A 23,982-nucleotide genomic window follows, 5' to 3' on the forward strand; every position below is an offset into this window, starting at 1 on the left:
GTGAAATGAAGCATGTGTGTTTCCTGGCAGAGTGAGATTCCTAAGGCCTCTCTTGCTATGAAAGGAAAGCACAAGCACAAAACAACACAGTGGGACACAGGACAGGTCCTCAAGGGGTCACGGATCGGGACAGTGTGGCCCCAGGTCTGTTCTGGCCCTGGAAAATATTTTCACAATGCCCCGTCTGTTCTTCCTCAGCAGATCACGCCTTCTTGCTGGTCTCGGTTGTTTGTTCCCGGCACAAATATGTGGGGCGAAGAGATAACCTTGGCCAACACCAACAGAAAGGACGGAGGGGCCTCTCCACCGCTCCCCGGGGCCCGGTGTTTACAGAGCACGCGGCCGCCTCTCCCCACGGGTGACCAGCTGAGTCGTCGTGGGGAGAGGCCGTAATGTGTTCCCATAAACTCGTTTCCGCATCTGTTTTCTCTGGCCTGAAAAATCCTGTCGGTTCTACTCAGGCCTTTCCTAAAGGACGCCCACTTGGTGGTGTTCACGCAAATTAGCTACTCTAGACACGGAAAGTCAGCAATTAATTTACAGACGATCCCTCCGGGTTACTCTGTTGAAGGCCCTGTCCTTTGGAAGTGGTCATACGGACAAAGGGACCCCCGGGTGCTAAATTCCTTGTTTCCTCTAACCTTGCTCCGCGTCCCTCCAGGCTCTGCGTTTTCAACAGTATACGCTCTAAAGTGTACGAATTCACACCGTTCACTTCGGCATTTCCCTACGTCACTGCTAGGCGGGGAGGGGGAGAAAAAAACAGTCTTGAATGACCCCCAGTGAAACAATGTGACAAATCCTGAGCGCAGGCCGTTCTGCAATTAGAACGATTGGCCCAGCCTCTCCGGAAAGTTTGTGTCGTGAAACTAAAAAGGTGGGGAGGCCATCCTAAAAGCAGCTGTATGCGTAACAACTAAACGCGATGTCTGAACCCTGACCGGCTCCTGGGTGGCTAAAAACTGGCATCTGGGGTCAACTCCTTGAAACTGTCACTTTGCATGCTTCGACCAAGTCTGAAGTTACCTCCTTAGCACATTTCAACCCTTGTCGCGCCAAGCTGCCGGCCCAGGATTTAACTTTTACCTTTTTACTTTTGCAAAATCCCATGAAGTAAACATTCCTCTGCAGTGAGATCTTTGGCGTGGACTCAGGGCTCACCATGATGTCCTGGCGTCATGATGCATCTTGACATACGTTTTTCTTTTTTTTAACCCCTACACAGGATTCGTTAGGCTGTGTGAATCTGTAGTGGGAAATGCTGAGCTCTTAGTCCTTTAAATACTGCTCTGCCTCCATTTCTCCCTCTCCTTCTTCTAGAATACTAAGGAGGCAGGGGCGCCTGGGTGGCGCAGTCGGTTAAGCGTCCGACTTCAGCCAGGTCACGATCTCGCGGTCCGTGAGTTCGAGCCCCGCGTCAGGCTCTGGGCTGATGGCTCGGAGCCTGGAGCCTGTTTCCGATTCTGTGTCTCCCTCTCTCTCTGCCCCTCCCCCGTTCATGCTCTGTCTCTCTCTGTCCCCAAAATAAAAAAAAAAAAAAAAAAAAAAAAATGTTGAAAAAAAAATATAGAATACTAAGGAGGCATAGGTTAGTACTTCATTGTTCTACATATCTTAACCTTTTTCGTAGTCTTTTGACCTCTTTGTCTCTCTGAGCAGGGCTCCAGAAAATTCTTTCTGACATACCTTCGAGTTCATCGAATCTCTCCCTGATTGCGTCTCACCCACTTTTAAACCCATCCACCGAGTTTCGGGTGTCTCATTTTTACGGCATTTTTCGTTTCAGAAGTTCCACTTGGTTTTTATTCCAATGATCTGTATCATTTTCCATTCTCTGCTCCTCACTTTTTATTTTCCGCTTTGACAATCCATCATGGACAGACAAGGGCAGAAATCTCTCTCCTGATGGTAGACCTGTCACTTTCTCCCTGTGGCCCTACCAAGTTTTGCTTCCAGTGTTTTGAAGCTAGTTGACTCATTGTATTCAACTTTGAAAATGTCACATGTTGCTAGTGATAGATGTCCTCTCTGTCACTCATAACACTTTTTGGTTTCGAGTCTGTTTTGTCTGACGCAACACAGCTCTCCGTGACTTTCTTTTGCATAATGTTTTCCTGGTATCTCCCCTTCACCCATTTACTATAAGTTTTTCTGTTATGTGTAGTGTGTGTCTTATAAATGAACTTTTTACTCCCGTCTTTCACCCGGTCCATTTACCCCATTTCTATTTACGATAATTACGGACACATTTGGACTTCTTTCCCCATTTTACTTCTTGCTTTCCATTTGTTCTGAATTTGTGCTAATGCTCCCCCTCCCCCGTTGTTTTGTTTTGTTTTGTTTTTGTTTGTTGGTTCGTTTGTTTTTTACTTTCACCAGGCCACGCGAGAATATAAAGCAACCAGAAGTCCAAGCTGCTGTAGAGTTTTGACACATACACACGAATCGGCAGCAACCATTCTAAGGTACATCTACCAAAGTTAAAAATACACACGCCTCTGTTTCAGCAAATCCACCCACAGAAACGCTTGTCCACACGCCCGTAGGACACACGTACCTGAATGCCCAACAGCCTTCTTCGTAAGAGCCAAATCCAAAAATAATCCAAATGTGGACAAGTGATCTGCAGTTACAATCACACAGAAAATACAACTGAGTGGCCAGGAAAAAAAAGGAATTAAGCACAGCTACACATACCAACTTGGAGGTAACTGAAAATAATAATGTGAGGTGAAAAGAAATCAAACACCGAAGAATAGCCACTATATTTTTTCCTGATACAAAGTTTAAACCCAGACAAAACAGAACTGGAGTAGGATTCACGCCCGAGGCGTAAAACCAAACAGGAAAGCAAGATGGTGTCAGCACGGGGTCACTTCTGCAGGGAGGGCGCGGGTGCGACGCGCAGGGTCGGTGAAGGGACCGCTGGGGCGCTGGCCATCCCTTTCGTGTCCTGGGTGAGACGGTCATTTCTGAGCCATGTATCTTCGCATGCAGTTGTCTGAATGGGTATTATATTTCGCTATGAAAAGAGGGGAAAAAAAAGGAATATCGTTCATCAGTAGCTTTTTTCTTTTTTCATGTTTATTTATTTTTGAGACAGAGAGAGACAGAGCATGAATGGGGGAGGGTCAGAGAGAGAGGGAGACACAGAATCCGAAGCAGGCTCCAGGCTCCGAGCTGTCAGCACAGAGCCCGACGCGGGGCTCGAACTCACGGACCGTGAGATCATGACCTGAGCCGAAGTCGGACGCTCAACCGACTGAGCCACCCAGGCGCCCCAGGAGATCTTTTTTCTACTCACTCACCATCATTTCCCAAACCTCCGCTTTCATTGCCACGGTGACATCCTTTCACTGAGTCGTCTAGTCTTCAAAGTTGCTGTATCCTCGGTGTGGGTCTGGGCACGCGAGGTCACAGGGGGAGCTGGGCGCGCACACAGTCCTGGCGCTGGAGGGGGCTTAGCGAGGAGGAGGGGTCTCCATCATCACAGGGGGAAAGCGGAAGGGATGGAGTCGGCGGGCTCAGTATAATTTAGGTGGCACATCACTCCCTTGTAAGAGGTGAAGGAGAAAAGCTATCTGCCACGTTGGGCAGCCCGGCTCCGGACCCCTCCTCTAAAACAGAGGCGTGGGCTTGGGAGGCGCCTAGGGGGCTCGGTCGGTTCAGCGTCCGACTCTTGATTTCGGCTCAGGTCTTGCTCTCATGGCTTCTGGGATCGAGCCCCGCATCGGGCTGAGCGTCAAACCTGCTTGGGATTGTCTCTCTCTCTCCCTGCTTCTCTCTGCTCCTCCCCGCCTCGTGCTCGCTCGCTCGCTCTCAAAATCAGTAGACGTTAAAAAAAAAATTATTTAAAAATAAAAAACAGTGTTTTAAAGGCATGGGCTTGGCAGTGGGGCTCTAGCACTTTCTTCGGACCTTAACTCTTTTGCCAGACTTCTCCACGGACACCCAATACATAGAAACATCATGGCGGGGCGGCTCCATTCGGGGTCCCACTCCTGCTTCCCAAGCCCTGGACACATGTCCTCAGCGTTCTGGGGCTGTGTGGGCACAGAGCGTGGGCAAGGTCCGTGGCGCCCCCACCCCCCCACCCCGCCACCATGGCACACATAGCACTGGGAAGGCACGAAGACTTTTACAACCTTAATTATCAGCTTCTGTCAAAATGAGTGAGGAAAGCACCTGCTTTGCCTGTAGGGCAATGATATAAAGCTTCATTAAAAAAATTTTTTTTTTAATGTTTATTTACTTTTGGGAGAGACAGAGACAGAATGCAGGTGGGTTAGGGGCAGAGAAAGAGGGAGACACAGAATCCGAAGCAGATTTCAGGCTCCGAGCTGTCAGCCCAGAGCCTGACGCGGGGCTCGAACTCATGGACCGTGAGATCATGACCTGAGCTGAAGTCGGACACTCAGCCGACTGAGCCACCCAGGCGCCCCAATGATAACCCAGGGCATCTGTGGGCACATGGGTGCTTGCAGAGCACGGTCGAAGGGGCTGGCTGCGCTGAGAGTCCAGGGGTCGAGCCCAGGAGCTCCCTTTGCAGCCAGGAAAGGCTCAGGTCTCATGGGAATTCCTGCCTCTTCAACACGACACGCACACACACAAGCACACACACAAGCACACACACGCACTCCCCCACACACATAGAGGCATGTGCACACACATACACATGCATGCACATGCTCAGCCCAGAGGCAGGGGCTCCCCCAGATCTCGAGGTACATGTCTCTGTGCCGCCCCAGGGACAACGAGCAGGTACCTTGGGCAGCAGGGAGGGGGCACCGTCCCATCCAGAGCCGTGCCTCCAGTCCCCAAGCTGAGCGGGCTCCTGGCACGTCATAGGTGAGCCATAAAAGCTCGAATGTCTGAAGAAACTTCCTGAAATGTGGGTGCCCGGGCTGTCGATGTTTGAGAACGATAATGATGGACTGACACCGAAGTGCCCAGATTCTGTGGCAGCCTTTTCACGTATCAGCGAACCTTTACTGAGACTCAAGCACGCACCTGGGCTGGGGAGAAAACGGTGGGTAAGACGTGACCCAGCCACGGAGCAGAGGGGACACATATCTTGCGTTCTTCGTGACAGGGCCACGCGGAAAGCATTAGAAACCAGATGTGCGCCCCAGGCTGGGAGCAGGAAAGAGAGAGCAACAGAGTCTGGCCAGGGCTGGGGTGCTGGGCTTCCCAGAAACGGTAGTGTTCCATCTGGGTCAGGAAGCAGGGGGAGGCTTTTCCCAGGTCAAGAAGGGAGAAGGTGTTCCTGGTCGAGGGAACTGCCCACGGGTATAAAAAAGCACATTATATTCCAGAAGGTGAAAAGTCTAATTTCTCTGGAACCTAGGTGAGCAAGGATCAAATTCCTCTTGGCCCCATTAAAAAATAAATTCCTCAGGGCCTTACAGAACAGGCTGAGGAGTTTGGACTTTATCTCGTGGGGAACCGGGGACTGGTGGGGGTAAGTAACAGCATTATCGCTGGGGTGAGCACATGATTGAAAGTGGCCTGGCTGCGATCGGTGGGGTAAGAATCTGGAATCCTGGAATCTGTGACCACACCTATGCAACTGAGTCAGGACCGCCCCTTCCTTCTCCACCCTCTTCCCTGAACCAGATAATTCTGGTAGGCTGGCCTTCTATCCTTCTGAAGCCGTGTCCTCATTGACACGTGGCAGGCTAAGATGGGACAGGTCCTCTGGTCAGAGGGGAAGATTTCTTCCATTCTGGCAGGGAGCACTGGGGAGCACTCAGGGCAGGGCTTCACCAAGCCTAGAACCTTGTTGCCCTTGGGCACTTGACCTCGCTCTCCGTGACACAGAGGTTGCCCACCCCCCCCAGCCCCAAGGCCCTATGGGGTGCTGGAGCCAGGTCCCACGGGCTTGCGAGTGCCAGCTGGTACCTTTTCCAGAATTTTATGAGCTGATTTTTTTTTTTTTAAGTTTACTTATTTTTGAGAGAGACAGAGACAGAGTGCGAGCAGGGGAGGGGCAGAGAGAGAGAGAGGGAGACACAGAATCCGAAGCAGGCTCCAGGCCCGGAGCTGTCAGCACAGAGCCCGACCCGGGGCTCGAACCCACGGACTGCGAGACCGTGAGCTGATTGCCAAACAGAACCCTTGTTGGGGTGCCTGGGTGGCTCAGTTGGTTAAGTATCTGACTCTTGATCTTGGCTCAGGTCATGATCTCACGGTTCGTGGGTTCGGGCCCCACGTCGGGCTCTGCACTGAAGCCAGGGAGCCTGCTTGGGCCTCTCTCTCTGTCTCTTTCTCCAAATAAATAAATAAACATTAAAAAAAAAAAAAGCACAGAGCCATTATTAAAACTTAAGTTATATAAACTACAGTTAAGTGATCTAAAACAGAAATAACAAATACTCAACCTCCCCCCGCTTCCTAATGATCTACTGCCCCTCCATCATGCCGTTGAGGCCATGTGCACCGCGTGTGGAGAATAGAGAGCCCTCCAACAGTGCGCTCCTGCACGTCCCCGCGAAGCGCCACGTTCAGCGGCCCCCCCGTGGGAAGCCTGGAATCCGCCCCGGTGGGAGTATTGACAACAGCGAGATCGGCGAGGGCCGCAAGCCAGGGTTCGCAGAGAGCTGGGTGTGAGGCATCTGCCATCACTACACCACTAACCTCCACCCACCCACCCCCCCTTTGCTGGCTCCCACGAAAGCACACCCCGCCCCCCTCAGGCCTGTTCTTCACCCTTCTAGCAACACAACTACTCTTGGCAGATTAGCTCGCAGGTGGGTGTCAGGAAGGTGTGGGGACCCTGGCAGGAGTCCTGAGCGTCCGCCCCTGAAGAGTCACTCAGTCCTGCTGTGGGGCATCTCCCCGTGCTTCCCACAAACCCCACCCAGGACCTCACACCCCGGATGGCCTCCCGGGGCGTCTGGCAGTGTGAGTGCCCGAGCCCTGGAAGCGGGAAATGGCAGAGGGGCCTTGCCTGGTCAAGCCAACAACCCGCAAACAGCACAGCCTCACATTCTAGGTGGCAGGCGACCGTGCTGGGCGTCTCTCCAGGGTGCCCGGTTCCTGAATGCCACCGTGCGGCCGGGCACCCTCCAGGGAGAACTCCTTTCCAAGGACAAGACCGCGCCAAGCAGACAGCTGGAGGCGGCAACGTGCCTTCTGTCTAAACCAGTCAGCAACACTAAAAAGGCGGCCCCGTCTACAGACTGCCGAGACTCCTCTTGCCACAGATTTAAATTCTCAGGAGTACCTTCGTGACCTTGGAGTTGCTAAGGGAGACGTGTGTCAAACAGGACATTTGTTTAAAACAAAACAAAAGAAAACCAAAACCAAAAAACTAACAGAGAACACCGAAAGGGGAAGATTGGCCATTGGCACTTTGTTAAATTCAAGGACGTCTGTTCATCAGAAGACACCACCGATGGAAGAAAAAGGCAGCTCGCAGATGGAGAGAAGAAATCTGTCCTGCATAAAACTGACAGGGGGCTCATATCCAGAATGTGCAGGGAACCCTGGGTCAGAAGGAAAAGACAGACAAGCGAATTGCAAAGCAGCAAAGGCACATGTGCTTCGCGAAAGAGGTTCTCCAGAAGACCCAGTTCGCCTATGGAAAGGTATGCAGCCTCATTAGTATCCGGGAAGTGACAATTAAAAGTCACGGTGAACTATCACCACACGCCCACAAAGCCGGGTAGCACTTTGAGAACAGAATGACAGACGTTGGTGAGGACCCAGGACAACCGAAACTCTCGTGGGAGTATAAACTGGTACTACCTCTCTAGAAAAGAGTTTGGCAACACGTGCCAAGGCCACGCGCACACACTTGCCGTCCGGCCCGGAAGTTCCCAGCGTTGCGTGTATTCTCCTGCCCGAGGGCAAGTACTAGAATGTTCCTCACTGCTTTATTCACAGCAGTCCCAAACGTCCTGCGGTCATTGACTAGGGTATGTTCACCGCACAGAATACTATGTAGCCGTGAGAAAGAACAGCCTTAGAACCGCACGCTGCCGCAGACTGAATCCCACAAGGAAGCCAGGCACCATAGAGCGCATGCCGCACGAGTCCACGTGTGTGATGTAGTTCACGTGCAAAAGCAGTGGAAACTAGCCTGGGCTGGTGGGTCCCTCTGAGGGGGGGAGGCCAGTTGTAGAAAAAACACTTACCAGAATCCAAAGTTTAAAAATCAAAATGGTCCCCGGCCCCTTGCTGCATTGTGGACTTTTCCTGCTCTGCCTTTTGGAGACAGAAATTTCAAGGACGGGTAGGACGTCCGAGAAGCCCCTACCTTCCTGACCACACTGCCCGTTGTCAGCCACCGGCCGGGCAGGAGCGCTGGGGACACCAGAGTAATGATTTCATTTTGGCTTCAAGGAAGATTTCCACTGGCGACTCCACCTTTCATCTCTTTTTAATTTTAATTATATATCAAGAATTTTCATAGCGCTCACTGTGTACCAGGCACTGTTCAAAGTATAATATTAATGAACTGATTTAGCACGTTACGCATTCATTCATCCAGACTCCTGGGGACTTATAACAGTGGCCCCTGTATCGAGCACTTACTATAATGCCACTTAGTAAGCTATCAATGAATTCTCACATGGGCCCTTGGGAGGGGGAGAGGTTTGTTTCAATTGTTTCAATGAGGCAACAGTGGTTCAGAGAGGTTAAGTGACTTGTCCAAGGTCACACAGCTAAGTCAGTGACAGAAGCATTTCTCCAAAGCACCATGCTTAGACATGTCTAGTGACCACCCTGAACCAAATAACTTTTCGAGACTGGTCTCTTAGGCCTCAATGCCAGTGTCATGAATCAGAATCACAGAGGTTGTTCAAAACCGGATTCCTGGCCCCACCCTGCATCACAGAGCCGGACTCCCCACCCTGCACACAGTAGGCAAGTAGGGCCTGTCTGCAGATGGAGGGAAACCTGGCCGCCTGGATGGCTCTTCCTCCAAGAAGTGTGTGTCTGTGGACGGTGGAGGAGGGTGGAAAGTGCCTCCCTCCCTCGCTCCCTTCCTCCCAGTTTCTGGGCAATGTTACATCTCCTACTCTGGGAAGCCCTCCCTGACCACCCCAGCCTATACCCCAGTACTGCTCACCCTTTTTTCTTTGCCTTAGTTGTCTTCTTCGTGCCTCAGGCTTTTATATGGACTAAAATGAACCATATGAAATTGTCCTTTCAATTTCAACGGTAGTTGAAAATGGGACATTTTATCCTGTCCAATGAATGTAAGCCTTTCCCTGCGGGGAATGCCCCAACGCCCGGTCCCGGAGGGAGGGTCGGGGATGTCTGTTGTTCACAGCCTCATCCGCAGCCCAAGCCCAGCACCCGGCAGGCACCCAGGAAACGACGGGTAGGTGGGCTGGGAGAACCCGACGGCTCCCAAGAGCCGCCGCGCAGCAACACACCCCGGGCGCCGCCCCCGTGCCGCGCAATCCCGGGCACCTTCCCGGCCGCGGCGGCCCCGGGCGGGGTGGGGCCCGCCGTCATCCATTTACCAGCCTCGCCCCTCGGCGGGCGCGCGTTAATGAGATTAGCAATTAAAAAGCGAGGGAGCCTGTGGCGGCGGCGGCGGCGGCGGCGGCGGGGCCACCACAGGGCCGAGCGGGCGGGACGCGCGCGGCAGCAGCGCTCCGAAGCAGCCCCTCGCCGAGCCCGCGGCCATGGAGAAGGCGCGGCCGCTGTGGGCCAACCCGCTGCAGTTCGTCTTTGCCTGCATCTCGTACGCCGTGGGCCTGGGCAACGTGTGGCGCTTCCCCTACCTGTGCCAGATGTACGGCGGAGGTGAGTGCGCCGGAGGGGGTGCGCGCCAGCCGGCGCTGGGCCCGTGCTCCCGGCCGGTAAACTGAGGCACGCCGCTGCCCAGTTCTTCCCCCAGAGCCGCCCTCGTGGCGGGGGGGGGGGGGATGCTCTCTGCAAGCCCCCAATCCCATCCCAGGGGCGTCCCAGCGCCTCACACCCTTGCTGAGAGCCCTAGGAGGGTCGGGGAGCGTTTTCTCCCTGGGGCAGTAGTCTGAGCAAGCCTTCCCTTTACCTGGGAACAGTGAGCAGGAAATTGGCTTGCTCGACAGAAACTCCTGACACCAGTGTTCAAATCAGAAGCGTATTCCCAGCAGCGCGATTTGAAACTCCGGGTCAAAGGGTCTTGAGCCAGCTGTTTAAATCTTTTTGTTAAAGCATTGGTTTGGGTTTGGAACCGCAGGTGACAGGACAGGCAAGTCATTGCAATTCTGTTGTTTCGGGTTTGGTTTGATTTTACAAGTGCTTCCTCTGACGCATCATGCACACTCACCAGCTAGACCAACACACGCACCTCATTTTCCCTTAACATTACAGAGAGCCGGGGACACCTTCGTGACATGCCACAGAGCCTCTGTGCATGCGGTTGTCGCTTTGGAAGGCAGTGTGGCAAGAGGGGTTCAAGCCTCAGCATTGAACAGTTTTTCCTCCTCGGTTCCATTCCTAGAATTCTACCTGAAGGAAATGATCAGAGTTCTGACCGAGGGTGGAAGGATCGTCTCGATCTTTTTTTTTTTTTTTTTACATTTTATTTATTTTTGAGAGAGAGACAGAGACGGAGACAGAGCACAAGTGGGGGAGGGGCAGAGAGAGAGGAAGACACAGAATCCGAAGCAGGCTCCAGGCTCCGAGCTGTCAGCACAGAGCCTGATGCTGGGCCCGAACCCATGAATTGCAAGGTCGTGACCTGAGCCGAGGTCAGTTGCTTAACCGACTGAGCCACCCACGTGCCCCTGGTCTCCATCTTTTAATAAGAGTAAAATGTTGGAAACTTCCTAAGCCCTTGGGGCACCTGGGTGGCTCAGTCGGTTAAGCGGCCGACTTCAGCTCAGGTCAGGATCTCACAGTTTGTGGGTTTGAGCCCCGCATCGGGCTCTGTGCTGACAGCTCAGAGCCTGCTTGGGATTCTCTCTTTCTCTCTCTCACTCAAAAATAAATAAACTTAAAAAAAGAAGAAGAAGAAGAAAAAAAGAAACTTCCTGAGCTGTCAACTAAAGGGGTTGGTTCAGTAAATTATGGAACATCCATGTAATGGTGTTCTTTGCAGCCACTAAGAAGGAGTTTTCAGAACTTTCGTGTAAGTTTTCTCCTGTCATATTCAGTGGAGGGAGAGGAAGTCAGAATCAATATTGTGTAAAAGGGATGATCTCAATTATGTTTAAAAATATGCCAAGAAAAGAGACGAGGAAAAAAACACTCCAAGATATTAATAATAGTTATCTCAGAGTGATTTTTCTCTGCTTTGTACTGTGTGTGTGCATGTGAGTGTGTGTGTGTGTGTGTGTGTGTGTGTGTGTGATGCCTTCTATAATCAGAAATGTTTTTCACCATGAAGGACAATAAGAGATGTTAGACCAAAGGATTCACAAAACGTAACCCATGTAAGAAGGACCAAGACGTAAAACACTGCTCCCCCTCCCTTTTTCCCCACCAGTTCAAAAACAAAACCAAAACAAAAACCCAAAACTTGACAAAAGTCAATCCATGGAGTTGTTGTTTTGTTTTGTTTTTTTACGTAGCGTATCTTAACTCTCTGATTCCTTTTTTAAAATTTTTTAATGTTTACTTATTTATTTATTTTTAATTAAAACAATTTTTAAAACATTTTTAACGTTTACTTTTTATTTTTGAGAGAGAGAGGGAGACAGAGTGTGAACAGGGGAGGGTCAGAGAGAGAGGGAGACACAGAATCCGAAGCAGGCTCCAGGCTCTGAGCCGTCAGCACAGAGCCCGACGTGGGGGCTCGAACTCACAGACCGCGAGATCGTGACCTGAGCCAAAGTCGGCCGCTCAAATGACTGAGCCACCCAGGTGCCCTTCTCTGATTCCTTTATTCATTTGAAGGCCATAAATACATTAAATTTCTTTGAAGGGCCTGTGTTGCCATATGTTGGAACAGCTTCATAACTGACTTTTCAAAGAATTGTCAGCATGAGGTTTCCTCGTCCTGCTGTGCTCGGCACACCCAGCCATGATACCTCTTTCCTGGCTGCGTGTTTTCCAGCCATCGGCCCAGGTGAGCCTTGCTGTCACATGACTGTTTAATTCCTTGTTAATAACAACACCGTCCCCTGAATCGTCTGCAGGTGACACAGGTAGGCTAGAGTCGTTCTGGAACAGAATATATGGAGGGAGTTGCTGGGGACACCTCAAGCCCTCTGGGACCCAGAAAAGGAAAGAAGAAGAAACCCTGGGGGCGCCTGGGTGGCCCAGTCGGTTGAGCCTCTGACTCTTGATTTCGGCTCAGGTCATGATCTCACGGTTCATGGGTTCGAGCCCCGTGTCGGGCTCTGTGCTGACAGTGCAGAGCAGAGCCTACTTGGGATTCTCTGCCCCTCTCTCGCTCGCTCTCTCTTTCTTTCAAAATAAATGAATAAATTAAAAAAAAAAAAGGGAAGAAGAAATCCTGGGTCTGGTACATAGTGTACTTGGGCTGGATGGGTGGACGGATAAATGCCGGCTGATGGATGGGCAGGCACGGAGGAGAGGACGGGTGGGTGGCCGGCTGGAGGCGTCTGAGGTGGGCAGGTACAGGCTGGGCCGGTGGCACCCCCTTAAGCATAAGTGTCTACACAATAAAAGACGAAACAGCTTATCCAGGCGCAGTAAGGACTTCGTCACCCGACACCGGCCCCTATTTCCACCCCATCGTCTGCCATCTGTTCATTTTCTAGTCCCGCCAACTATTCTGGACCACTTCTCTGTCCAGAGAATGGGTATTCCCTGCCTCTACACTTTGCACGAGGTTATTCCCCCCCCCCCCTCCCGGGAAGCCGCCGTTAGCCTGGAGCCCCCTTTCCCGGTCTCCCCCCAGCCCCACGCTGTGAAGCAGCCGGGTCAGAAGAGGCGCCGGTGAGTATTTGTTGGACGGATGAGCAAGCTCTGTTGGGAAAAGCACAGGAGACGCGAGGTGGGGTTGCCGGTGGTTTTCCCCAAGCCTTGCCCTGCCCAGCAGTGTCACCTGCTGATAGGTGATATATGTGGCCCCAAATCCAGGCCGTTTGCAGACCCACTGTCATGAGAGGCTCCAGAGGAGCGTTTAACCTCCTTCTAAATGACCCACCGCCTCCCGCCAACAAAGAGCTTGTTTATGAACTAGAGAGCCAGGCTGTGCCGAAATACTTCGCAGAATAAAACGGATTAGGGGTCCGTGCGCCCTTCCACGGGGCTGTGCCTGTGACCCGTGAGGCTTGTTCCCGTCCTGCCCTTCCGAGCCAGGCCCAGCACGAGGAATGTTAATTCGGAAGATTACATTCCGGGTACCAACCCCCGCCGTTCAGCGCGCCGGCGCTTGGCAGACCTAAAAGAGCACAAAACCCCACCTCGAGCGAGTCCCCTGGTCTCGGCGACCGTGTCAGGGTGGGAGACCGCGTGGTTCCAGAACGGAGCCGGGACACGAACGCGCTGCGCACACCCGTGGGGAAACTAGATACCCCAGCGCCTGGTTTGTACGTAAAGGCGCTCGAGTCGCAGAAGAAACGGGGACGCCTGAGAACAGTGGTGTGGCTGGTGGCAACGTGGACGTTTTTCCCCTAAGTCTTCTCTCTATTATATTTGAACCGTGAAGAGGAAGAAATCGGAGGACACCTGCCTGTGTTGTGGTTGGATGACACCCAGACTGGATGTCCCACGTCCCCCCGATGCCCCCCCTGCACCTCCCTTCCCTCCTCTCTGGTCCTTAGAGCTGTGCGTCTCCAACTGTAGCCTCCCTGGGGAGCCCCATAAACTGCAGGTCTGTGGCCCCTGCCCCCTGAGACCCTGACTCAGACCTGCGGTGACGCAGGGACGGGATCTGCCTTTCTAACCAGCACCTAAGGGGTATGGATGCTGTGGGGCCACGGAGCACAACTTGGACGAAGGTCAGGGTTGCTCCTGTGCCCCCCAGGGCCACCAGCGGCTGGGAGCCAGGTAGTGGGGTGCTGGAAAATGTTGATCAGCTGCCGGGGATGGGGTGGGGGGGGAGTGGAGGGGAGGAAGTAAGACCTCAAGTGTAGCATTTGATGATAATCGCAGTGCAAACGCTCCCTCCAGGGCCGATTTCACACTGTGATGTCCCCGCGTAAGGTCCCAGCAGGTGGTGGTGGCAGAGATGTGGGCAGCTGGCTCTCGTGCGTGAGCTGGCCCCAGTGGCCCCGCGCGCCCCTGCCGCCGCAGCCCTCCAGGCCACGCCCAGCCTGGGACCGAGCTACACATATGTGTGTGCATGTGGGTGCCCGCGTGGGGCGGGAAGCTGAGTTTCAGGGCTTTGTCGTCTGTCGAGCACATGAAGGTTCCAAGGTCGGCTCCCGAGGCTGGGTTCCGGCAGTGAGGCAGTGTGGTCAGCGAGTCCCTTGAGGAGCCACGTCTGGTGCCCGGGCTGGGGTTTCGGGACTCGGTGCCCCGGGAGACAGCAGCGTGCGAAGCGTTTCCGGCGGTCGGTGCTGTCACCCCCACTTAGAGGTGGGGGACAAGTCCAGAGAAGAAAAGGGGGCTCCTGGAGGTGTAGCTGGGGCTCAGGCCACTCCTGCGTCCGAGCCAGGGCTCTCTCTAGGCCCCCCACGTCGGGGTCTCATCTTCTGATCCGAGCAGGCCAGGAGTGACTGCGGTAGATGGGAGTCCCAGGCCCAGACTCGCCGTGACTCAGGGCACTTTACTTTCCCGCACGGTCTGCTGTGATGCTCAACCACAGAGGGGGGCTGGCCCAGCACCTGCTGTCTGCAGTGTCCCCAGGGGAAGCCCTCCTATGGCTGTCAGGCCAACCCCCTCTGCGCCTCTGCCCTCCCCCCAAATGTCTGGTGCCCTCCCTCTGCTGGGCGTACCCTGTACTCCTCATCCTGTCCAGGAGACCTCCTCCTCCCTCAGTTAAAAGGGACTCCAAAGCCATGTCTTACCATGCACAGCACCGTGGGCTCAGACACGGCTCACCCCCGTCCCCCACGGTGGGGAGGAACAGCCAAGATACAGTGCCCACCTGCCCATGGAGAAGCCTCAAACCCGTCTACACGTTAGCATCACCCGGGAGCTGTGAAACATGCCGACGTCTGTCCCTCCCCAGAGCCTGATTGAGCCGGTCTCATGTGTGGCCTGAACATTAGTTTTAAAGCTCCCCAGGGGATCCTACTGTGCATGGGGATGAGAACCGCCATCGTCTATCCTGTTCCAAACAGGAAGGAGAATAGAGAAGTACGCGCTCAGCGATATAAACGTCCTAGGAATTAATTTCAGTCCTTCAACAAGTATTGAGTATCTGCTGCAAGCCAGGGACAAAGGTGGTCATCGCCCTTAAGGGGGCGGCACCCCCTTAATGGAAATGGCCCTTCCACACGGCGGGGGGCAGCAAGAGCTTCCGCAGACGGTTCTTTGGGAGGCTTCGCTGAAATGACTCGAGGAAGGACTCACTGCCCGAGAGAACCCAGGAAGGCTCCCGGCCGTGGTGGCATTTCATCTAGGCCTTGACAGAGGAGTCCGAGAGCATCAGGTAGCTTGAGGGACAAAAACCTTCCAGGCAGAAGAAACCCCCGTGTGCCAAAGACACAGAAGGGTATGCATCCAAGGGGAATGGCTGGAAACTCTACGTGGCCCGGACGTATGGGGTGGGCGCCGGGGCAAAGGCGGGAGGGGAGAGGAGGAAGGCGAGGAAGGTTCCAGCATGAACCCAAAACCAAAGAACCCTCAATAGCTTCGCTGGGAAGTTAGAACTTCCCTTGGGGAGCAGAACCAGGATCTCAGGTGGGGAGCGGTACCCTCAGAGCCATAGTTTACAGAGACGGGGCCAGGGGCCGGGGCCATGCTGGCACAGGGGGTGGGCAAGGAGGGGTGGGGGCAGATGAACAAGTTTTAGACCAAGGCGTCAGGCAGGGTAAGGGCGGGGGAGAGGGGTGGGTACTTTTCATTTTTCTTACTTGTGTCTTCCTTCTCCGTTTCCCAAAAGTTGACTGGTGTCGACTCCAAATAACAAACTTTTGGGGGAAAGCCAAGATGGAAGGGGTCAATGAGGAGGAGGAGAAGGCCTTGGGGTGGAGGGGCGCAGAGGAGAGGACAGCGCTCCTCAAAGTGTGGTCCCCACGCCAGCAGCTTCAGCATCCCCTGGGGATGTGTGATCCGTGCCCCTTAAACTGAACACGTGCACACCCCAAGAAGAAAAAAAAAAAAATCAGGTTAAAAAGTCCTCGTGTGGTTTGGTAGAGACCAAGGTGTGTAAGTAGGAAGAGAGCATGCGTCTGAGCAAACCGTCCCCTGAAAGTGGCTGCATCTGCTTGTTGGGGTCTTTGTTGGTCTCAAAGGCCAGAGCGAGATTTGCGGACATAAATGTCCTACAGAGAGAGGATTTTCTCTTGTCGTGAGCCTCTTGGGAGCAGCAAACAGATACGGCGCTGGCTGTGATAATTAGAAAAATAAGCAGCAACGTGTTCTAGAAGGACATACGTGCGTGTGTGTGTGTTGGGGGGGGGGGTCCCAAATGTGATACGTGTTCATGGTAGAACATTTGGAAAATTAGAGAAATATACAAAGAAAGAAAATACAAAACCATCCCCAATTCCAGTACCCAAAGGTCATGCTGTTACTTTGTTGTTTTTTCTTTAAAAAAATTAAGAACATGTTTTGTATGTAATTTAGTGTCTTGCTATTTTTTACTTCACCTCTGACCATCATTTCCAAAACCGTTCGATACTCTTTGAAGCTATGAACTTAAAACGGCTCCGTGCGGGTCCGTGGACATACGGAACAGCTTATGTACCCATTCTCCAGTGTGGAACTTCATCTCGCACAACTTGCAAGCCGTATGTCTAGGTGGGAAATACATTTGCATCAGTGGTGCCTCGGGACCGTATGGCTCCTAGCACGAAGGGGGAGAGGCCCAGCTAGAGACCCTCCCCCATGTCCTCTGCTGATTACAAATGTCTTGAGCCTGCTCTTGACCCCCCGGAGGGTGCACCAGAGGTCTTTCTGGGAAGTAAGTACTTTTTGTAGATATCAGCCAACTTGTCCTTGCGAATGGCCGCTGGGGCTGCCCGACGCGGTGAAACCCTCACCCCAGGGGGGTGGGCTTCCCTGGCGAGAGGGACAGGCGTCCACCCTGCTAGAAAGGGCTGCTCTGTCCCCCGGGGTGCCCTTCTCCTCTCAGGGTGCCTCTCTCCTCCCCCTGCCCGATTTTCCCTCGGATTCTGGGAGATGGGCATAAACTTCCCACAGTTGGCCACTCTGTCAGGTCTAACTTCTCAGCTGCAGGTGGGGCTGAACGACCGTCGTGTTCCGTGGAGCGAATCTTCCAGGCTGGAACACTCAGACCTGTGTCTCCGGACCTCCAGACAGCCCACCGTTTTTGCCCCCTGGTGCATAGGACACGAGAGCTCACAAAACTTAATTTTTTTTTTTTTTTTTAACCTGGGACTAGTGGGGCCTTTCAGGAACGTAGCCAGGGAAGCGTCTGGTAGAATTTGTTACTGTTCCGGATGCTGTCTTGGCAGCCTTCTGTCCTGCTTGGTTCTCCCTAGAGACACAGGAAGCGCTTGGGCTTGCGGTCCGTGCCTCATTGCCTGTCCTTTCCACTTTCTCCTTTCTCCTTGAGCTGCAGGGTAATTTCTAAAGGTTGTGGGGTTTTTTGTTGTTGTTGTTTGTTGGGTTTTTTTGTTTTGTTTTTGCTTGTTTTTTGTTTGTTTCTGCTTATTGCCTCCATTGGCTTTAAATTCACCTGCCGTATGTTTTTCGTCTTCAGACATTTCTTCTTCTTCTTAGATTATCCTTCATCATCGTCCAATGCTGTTCCATAAACACGGGGTCCTCTTGGCTCTCCTAAGAGAAGATACTAGAAATTTGCTAACACATTTCTTCTGTTTCTCATGGCAAATCAATTTCAGAGGAAGACAATTGCTCTGATGCCTTCGAGTGGCCCTTTTTTTTGATCTACGGTGTATTATCGTAGGTGCAAAGGCTTCCTTCTGAAGGTCAGCCTTTCTGAGGGAGGTGCAGGCCAATATAGACTTGCCCAAGGTCTATATTAATACAGCCACAAAATAAAGCGAGAGTTCAGAGGAATCTTGAATGAAATTTTAGCAACATGATGAAGTGTACCAGGCCTGTCAACTCTCTCTGGTAATAGCTTCCCATATTGCCCACCCAAGTAGAACCACCATCAGAGAGCCACTTACCATCGAGCAGTCACTCAGCAAACACTTACTGACCCCCCTACTCCATATCCGGCCCTGTTAGGGGCTGGAGATTCAACTGTGAGCCAGGCAGACCCCGTCTCTGTACTTGGAAGCTGTTTAGGGAAGTAGGGGTGGAGAGAGCGGTAGACAGTGAGCAGGGACTGTGAGGGGGGCACCCCACTTACCTTTGGGTGACCTGCAAAGGTTTCTGGAGGAAGTGATGTGCGTGGAAGGTCTGGTGAGGCCTGAAGGATTCTGTCCTGCCTCCAACAAATATTCCCGGTGCTCTGCTCTCCGCCCAGCACCGCTCTGTTCTGCACAGACCAGGGAGCAAGAACATCCGTGCTAAGGGGAGACAGACACCAAGTAGTCAAAGTCACAGCAGAATTTCACGTGGGTAACTGCTCAGAAGGAAGGTCCAGCGGGGTGAGGGGTTGAAGGCTCACTGTGGCGCGGGGACTGTTGTCGCTGAGGCAGACCGGGAAGGCCCCTCTGAGGAAGGCAGGTTCGGCAGAGAAATGAGAGAAGGGAGAGAGCGGTCCAGGCTGAGGGAACAGCCAGGGCGAGCGTGCAGAGGCCGGCCCCACAGGAAGGGCCCCGTGGCTGCAGCGGCGTGAGGGAGGCCACCAGCCCTGTGCCGCAGAGGCCGGGGGCGGGAGTGCGGGTGTTATTCTAGGTGTGAGGAGAAGCCAAAGACGGTTTGCCCAAGGGGGAGGGCAAGGGGCTTCTCTGACAATAAGCTGTCGCGGGGAGCTGTAGAGCGGACGCGAGAAAACCACCAAGAGGACTGCGGCCGAGACATCGTGGCGGGTGCTGGGGAGTTGGCCGTGAGCAAGAGTTCTCCAGGCTCAGAACTGTCTTTATATCCTCGGAATATGTGTCCTCAGTGACTGTAAACATCCACCTCACCCAGAGTAATGCAGACGCACACGGGGCCAGGCCACCCGCTTGTCATGACCCATCTCGGCTCAACAGGCCACCCTAGAACTTAAGGACTTAGAAGGAAGGATGGAATTAGAAAGTCACCGAGCGGCAACCAACAACGTGGGACTGTTGTTCCCGGCAAGATTCCAGCGAAATCTAGAGGGCACAGGTCTGGTGGGCAATGGGATGGCTACCTCATCTCAGAATATCTCCCGGCAAGACACGGAATCGTTTCTAAGCGGCACACAGGAACTTTCCCCAGACATACCTGGCAGACCCCACCTTGGCCAAGTGAGCAAAGTTAACCTGGCCGGGAATGGGGCGAAGCAGCATCACGTGCCTCTGGACAAAGACCCAGATCGCTTCAGGGTTCCTACCAAAACCCAAAGCGAGGGAACGTTCCACAGAATAAGTGGCTAGTACCGTCCAACGGGTCAAGGTCATGAGAGACAAAGAGAGCTTGGGAGGCCGTCCCGTCGAAGCTGGCAGACGAGATGTGACCTTAGACGCCATGCGTGATGGTGAGACCAGAGGGAGGGCAGGGGTGGGGTCGTTGGTCAAATTCCAATAAAGTCTATAGATTAAATTAATCGTGTTGCTTCCACGTTGCCCTCCTTGTTCTGTTCCTTGCCCTGGGATCACACAAGAGAATGTCCTTGTTTTTAGGAGCTTCGCGATGAAGTATGGAGAGGTTAAAAAGGGGTGGGGCGGGGGGGGGAGTAGTGGCTGAAACAGTGAATTCTTTCTCACAGTTCTGTGGGTGCCTGGGAAGTTCTCTGCCGGCTTCATCAGGCCTGGCTCTCATGGTGGCATCCACTGGCAGCTGGAAAGCCCTCACACGTGCACGCTTGGTGCTGAGTTGGATGGGCCCTCAGTTCTCCTCCAGTGGGGCTTTTCATCCCCAGGTCCCCTGGACCGGCTTCCAAACGTGTCAGCCTCAGGGCACGCACTCCAAGAGGTGGTGGTGAGGCTGTAAGGCGTCCTGAGGCCCAGGCTCTGGAACCATCATGGCGTCCTTTCCCCCACATCCTGTTGGACAGAGCTGGTCCCAAGAGCAGCCCAGATTCACGGGCGGGGGAGACAGGAATCCGTTCACAGGAGCAGCTTCAGGGAATGTGCGGCCATATTGAATCTCTCACAACGTGCCCCATCCAGACACACGGGAGTGAAGGCCTTTGCCTCTCCCTGATGACAGGGTCTCCTCATGCTAAGGCAGTGTCAGAGGTTTTATTTTATAATTTAATTTAATTTAATTTAATTTAATTTAATCTAATCTAATTTAATTTAGTAAGCTTCACACCCAGTGCAGAGCCCAACACAGGGCTTGAACTCACAACCCTGAGATCAAGAGTCGGACGCTTAACCGACTGAGCCACCCAGGTGCCCCTCAGAGGTTTTACATCAAAGGAGCATGGGGAGCACTCCAGTGGGAAGAGGGTTGGTTAGTGGGCTCGTTTTCAAACTGATCACAAAAGTGATTTTTCTCTTAGCGAGATATATTTACGTGCGGAAAAATACACTTTTGTTGGTGTAGTTTTATGAATTTTGATGAACGTATGGTTGTATTCCCACCACCAAGTAACACCCCTTACTGTCAGCCCTCCCATTCCCAACGGCCCGCGGCCACAGGTCTGTTTTCTGTCCCCACAGGCTTGCCTTTTCCAGAATGTCACATAAATGGAGTCGTACAGTCTGTAGCCTTTTTTTCTTTTTTAACATTTATTTATTTTTGAGACAGAGACAGAGCATGAACGGGGGAGGGTCAGAGAGAGGGAGACACAGAATCCGAAACAGGCTCCAGGCTCTGAGCCGTCAGCACAGAGCCCGACACGGGGCTCGAACTCACGGACCGCGAGATTGTGACCTGAGCCGAAGTCGGCCGCTTAACCCAGGCGCCCCAGTCTGTAGCCTGTTGAATCTGACGTCTTTAACTCGGCATAATGCTTCTCCGAGTCTCCGATGTTATTGCGGGAATTAGTAGTCTGTTCCTTCGTACTGGCTGAGTAGTATTTCATCGTGTGGATGTCCCAGAATTTACTTATCCACTGGCCCACCGGATGCCAATTAAGTTGTTTCCGGTTTCCGACAACTCTGAAGGGAGCTGCTGTAAACACTCACATACAGGTTTTTGTGTGAGCGTACGTTGTCATTTTTCTTAGCTTAGCTTTCCAAGAAACTGCCAAACCGCTTCCCAGAGTGTCTACACCATTTTGCATTCCACTAGCGATGCGCGGGTGTGTTCCCCCCCCCCCCCCCGGGGCCTCGCCAGCACTTTGTGCTTTCAGCCTTTCTTACTGTAGCCATTTCATCCCAGGAGGTATGTGGTGGTGTCTCATTTGGTTGACATTTGCTCGTTTTCAGAATAAAAGCTGGTGTTGAGCATCTTTTCGTGGGCTAATTTGCCATGCGTGTATTTTTTTGTACCTTTTTTGAACGGGTTTCTTCTTTTCTTTTTCATCATTGTTGAGTTTTGAGAGTCCTTTATAAATTCTAGACACCAAGTCTTTTCCAGACACGTGTTTTGCAGAAGTCCCTCCCAGCCTTTTAGCTTGCCTTTTTCACTTTCTTAACCGTGCCTTTCACGGAACACAGTTTTTTTTTAAATTTTTTTTTTTCAACGTTTTTTATTTATTTTTGGGACAGACAGAGACAGAGCATGAACGGGGGAGGGGCAGAGAGAGAGGGAGACACAGAATCGGAAACAGGCTCCAGGCTCCGAGCCATCAGCCCAGAGCCTGACGCGGGGCTCAAACTCACGGACCGCGAGATCGTGACCTGGCTGAAGTCGGACGCTTAACCGACTGCGCCACCCAGGCGCCCCTCACGGAACACAGTTTTAAAATGAGATCTAACTCATCAATACTTTGCTTTCATAGACGGTGCTTTCGACGTGGTATCCAAGAGATCTTTGCCTCACCTTACGGTCACAGGGATGTTCTCCTGGGCTATCTTCTAGAAGCTTTATAGTTTTGAGCTGTGCACATAGGTCTGCGATCCATTTTGAGATTTGGGGGAGGAGGTATAAAATGGGAGATGGGGGTGGAGATCTGTTTTTTTCTGCGTGTGGATGTTCAGTTGTTGTGACATCACTCGTTAAGAAAATAGTGGCTGAGCAAATTCGCTGGGATCGTGCGTTTGGCTACTCGGAGGATGGATAATGGAAATGACCGATGGGCAGGCCTCAAGAGCCCCCATGCTACCACCTGGGCACGGGCCTTGGATTTCCAGCTTCCCGTGGGTACTGGGCCATCAGCCCGGCCCTGTCAAAGACCTTGCCAGGCCTCCTGTGGTTACTGTTTAATGCCTTGGGGGATAATGAGCTTTTTCTTAGAACCACTGAGGGTTTGAATGTTGTTGGGTTTGTAGGTGGCAGCCCCCTTCCAGTCCAAGAGCAGCCGGCCTCTTGGACTCTCTGCTTCTGAGAGGCACCTGGTAAGACGTCCAAACACGTTTCCTGGGGCAGGAAGGGGGCGGGGCCTGGCAGAGTCATCAGAACAGAGTCCAGAAGCGAGAGGGTAACGCTTGTCGTAGGCCCCCGTGTGAGCAGGGAGGACAAGGCCCGGTGGTCCCACGCGCACGGCCGTGGTTTTCTCTCCACGGTGGGAGCTGACTCTGCCTGATCTCTGCGTGGCCCTGGTGCCAGCCACTCTCCTTCTGGGATCTCCATCCCGAGGAGAGAACCGAACACGTGGACCAAGCTCGGTCCCACTGCTCTGTTGAGGATGGCAGGGACCCAGGGCGCCTGGGTGGCTCAGTCGGTTAAGTGACCGATTTCAGCTCAGGTCATGATCTCACGGTTCATGAGTTCAAGCCCCTCGTCGGGCTCTGTGCCGACAGCTGGGAGCCTGGAACCTGCTTCGGATTCTGTGTCTCCCTCTCTCTCTGGTCTTTCCCCGCTCGTGCTCTGTCTCTCTCTCCTTCAAAAATAAATAAAAACATTTAAAACAAATTTTTTTTTACACGATAGCAGGGACCTAGCTACAGCCCAGTGTCCGAGGACCAATGAAATGAATCTGGGTGTGTTTTCCAAGTGGGATGACGTACAGCTACACGAGGGTGACACAAATGGTCGTGTTGTGGTTGGGGGAGGAAAGCAGGCCCCGGGGCAGCACGTAAGCGCGACGGAGGCATTTTCGGAAATATTCGATGTTCACGGAAGCATACGTATTTCACTCTTTACCTATACACTTTTGGAACCAGTTCCTTCTGTAACCTGCCCTTAATCCCTGCAGCTGTAATGTCAGGGTTTTATTTTAATCAGGAGTCCTGCCCTCTTCTCCTCTGGGACCTTTTCCTGGGTTCTCTGCCAGGTTGCTGGGAGCAGGGGGGAGGGATGAGCAGGACTTCAGGGAAGGAGGGGCGGGGCTCACAGGAGAAGCTTTGGGCAGGGCTGTGCAGGGCAGAGGTGTGGGGAGCCCCCAGCAGGCTGCCTGCCTCTGTCCAGGTGCCAGCAGTGGGGAGGGCTTCCATAGTCCATCCACAACCCCTGGCTCCGTACTATCACCACGGGCTCTTATCTGCAGACGGCCCCGAGGAACCAGTGGGTTTTAAATTTGCATTAGCCATAGTACTCTTTATTAAAACAAAACGTTAGGCTGAGGGCCACTGTATAAAACAGACACACATACAATGGAGGTGCTCTGTAAAAGGAGATGGTGGCCTAGGCTCTGTCTGTTGAGGACCGCTTGTCTCCCCATACATAGACACCAAGCCCCTGCTTCTGCCATTGGTTACTGCCACAGAAGATGGAATAGGGTTTCTGGCAGAGGGGCTGGGGCAGCTGAGGCATTGAGGGAGGCACTCAAGGGGCTTGGGACAATGGCAGTTTACCACCCAGGATGGAAGTATTTAAACTTTTTAACTGACAAGTCTGCATGTTATCACAGATAGATGGATGAACAGCTGGATGGAGAAAGAGAAAGATAGAAAGGAT

General features: G+C 52.9%; 1 protein-coding gene and 1 long non-coding RNA gene across 2 annotated transcripts in view; one reads left to right on the top strand and one right to left on the bottom strand.

Annotated features, from left to right (window-relative positions):
• Positions 1-2,741: 2,741 nt before the first annotated feature.
• LOC131510290 (uncharacterized) lies at positions 2,742-4,906 on the bottom strand. The gene is made up of 2 exons (XR_009260979.1): positions 4,766-4,906; positions 2,742-3,022 (listed from the first exon to the last, which is right to left on the bottom strand). It is a non-coding gene; the product is annotated as an uncharacterized LOC131510290 (long non-coding RNA).
• Positions 4,907-9,526: 4,620 nt separating this feature from the next.
• Positions 9,527-23,982, top strand: part of SLC6A20 (solute carrier family 6 member 20) — a 39,062-nt gene continuing 24,606 nt past the window's right edge. The window contains exon 1 of the mRNA XM_058727247.1: positions 9,527-9,762. Within this exon, the coding sequence (XP_058583230.1) occupies positions 9,642-9,762 (121 nt within the window). The 5' untranslated portion in view covers positions 9,527-9,641. The remainder of the gene's footprint in view (positions 9,763-23,982) is intronic.

The sequence above is a fragment of the Neofelis nebulosa genome, chromosome 4, assembly GCF_028018385.1.
Source record: "Neofelis nebulosa isolate mNeoNeb1 chromosome 4, mNeoNeb1.pri, whole genome shotgun sequence".
Taxonomy (NCBI): Eukaryota; Metazoa; Chordata; class Mammalia; order Carnivora; family Felidae; genus Neofelis; species Neofelis nebulosa.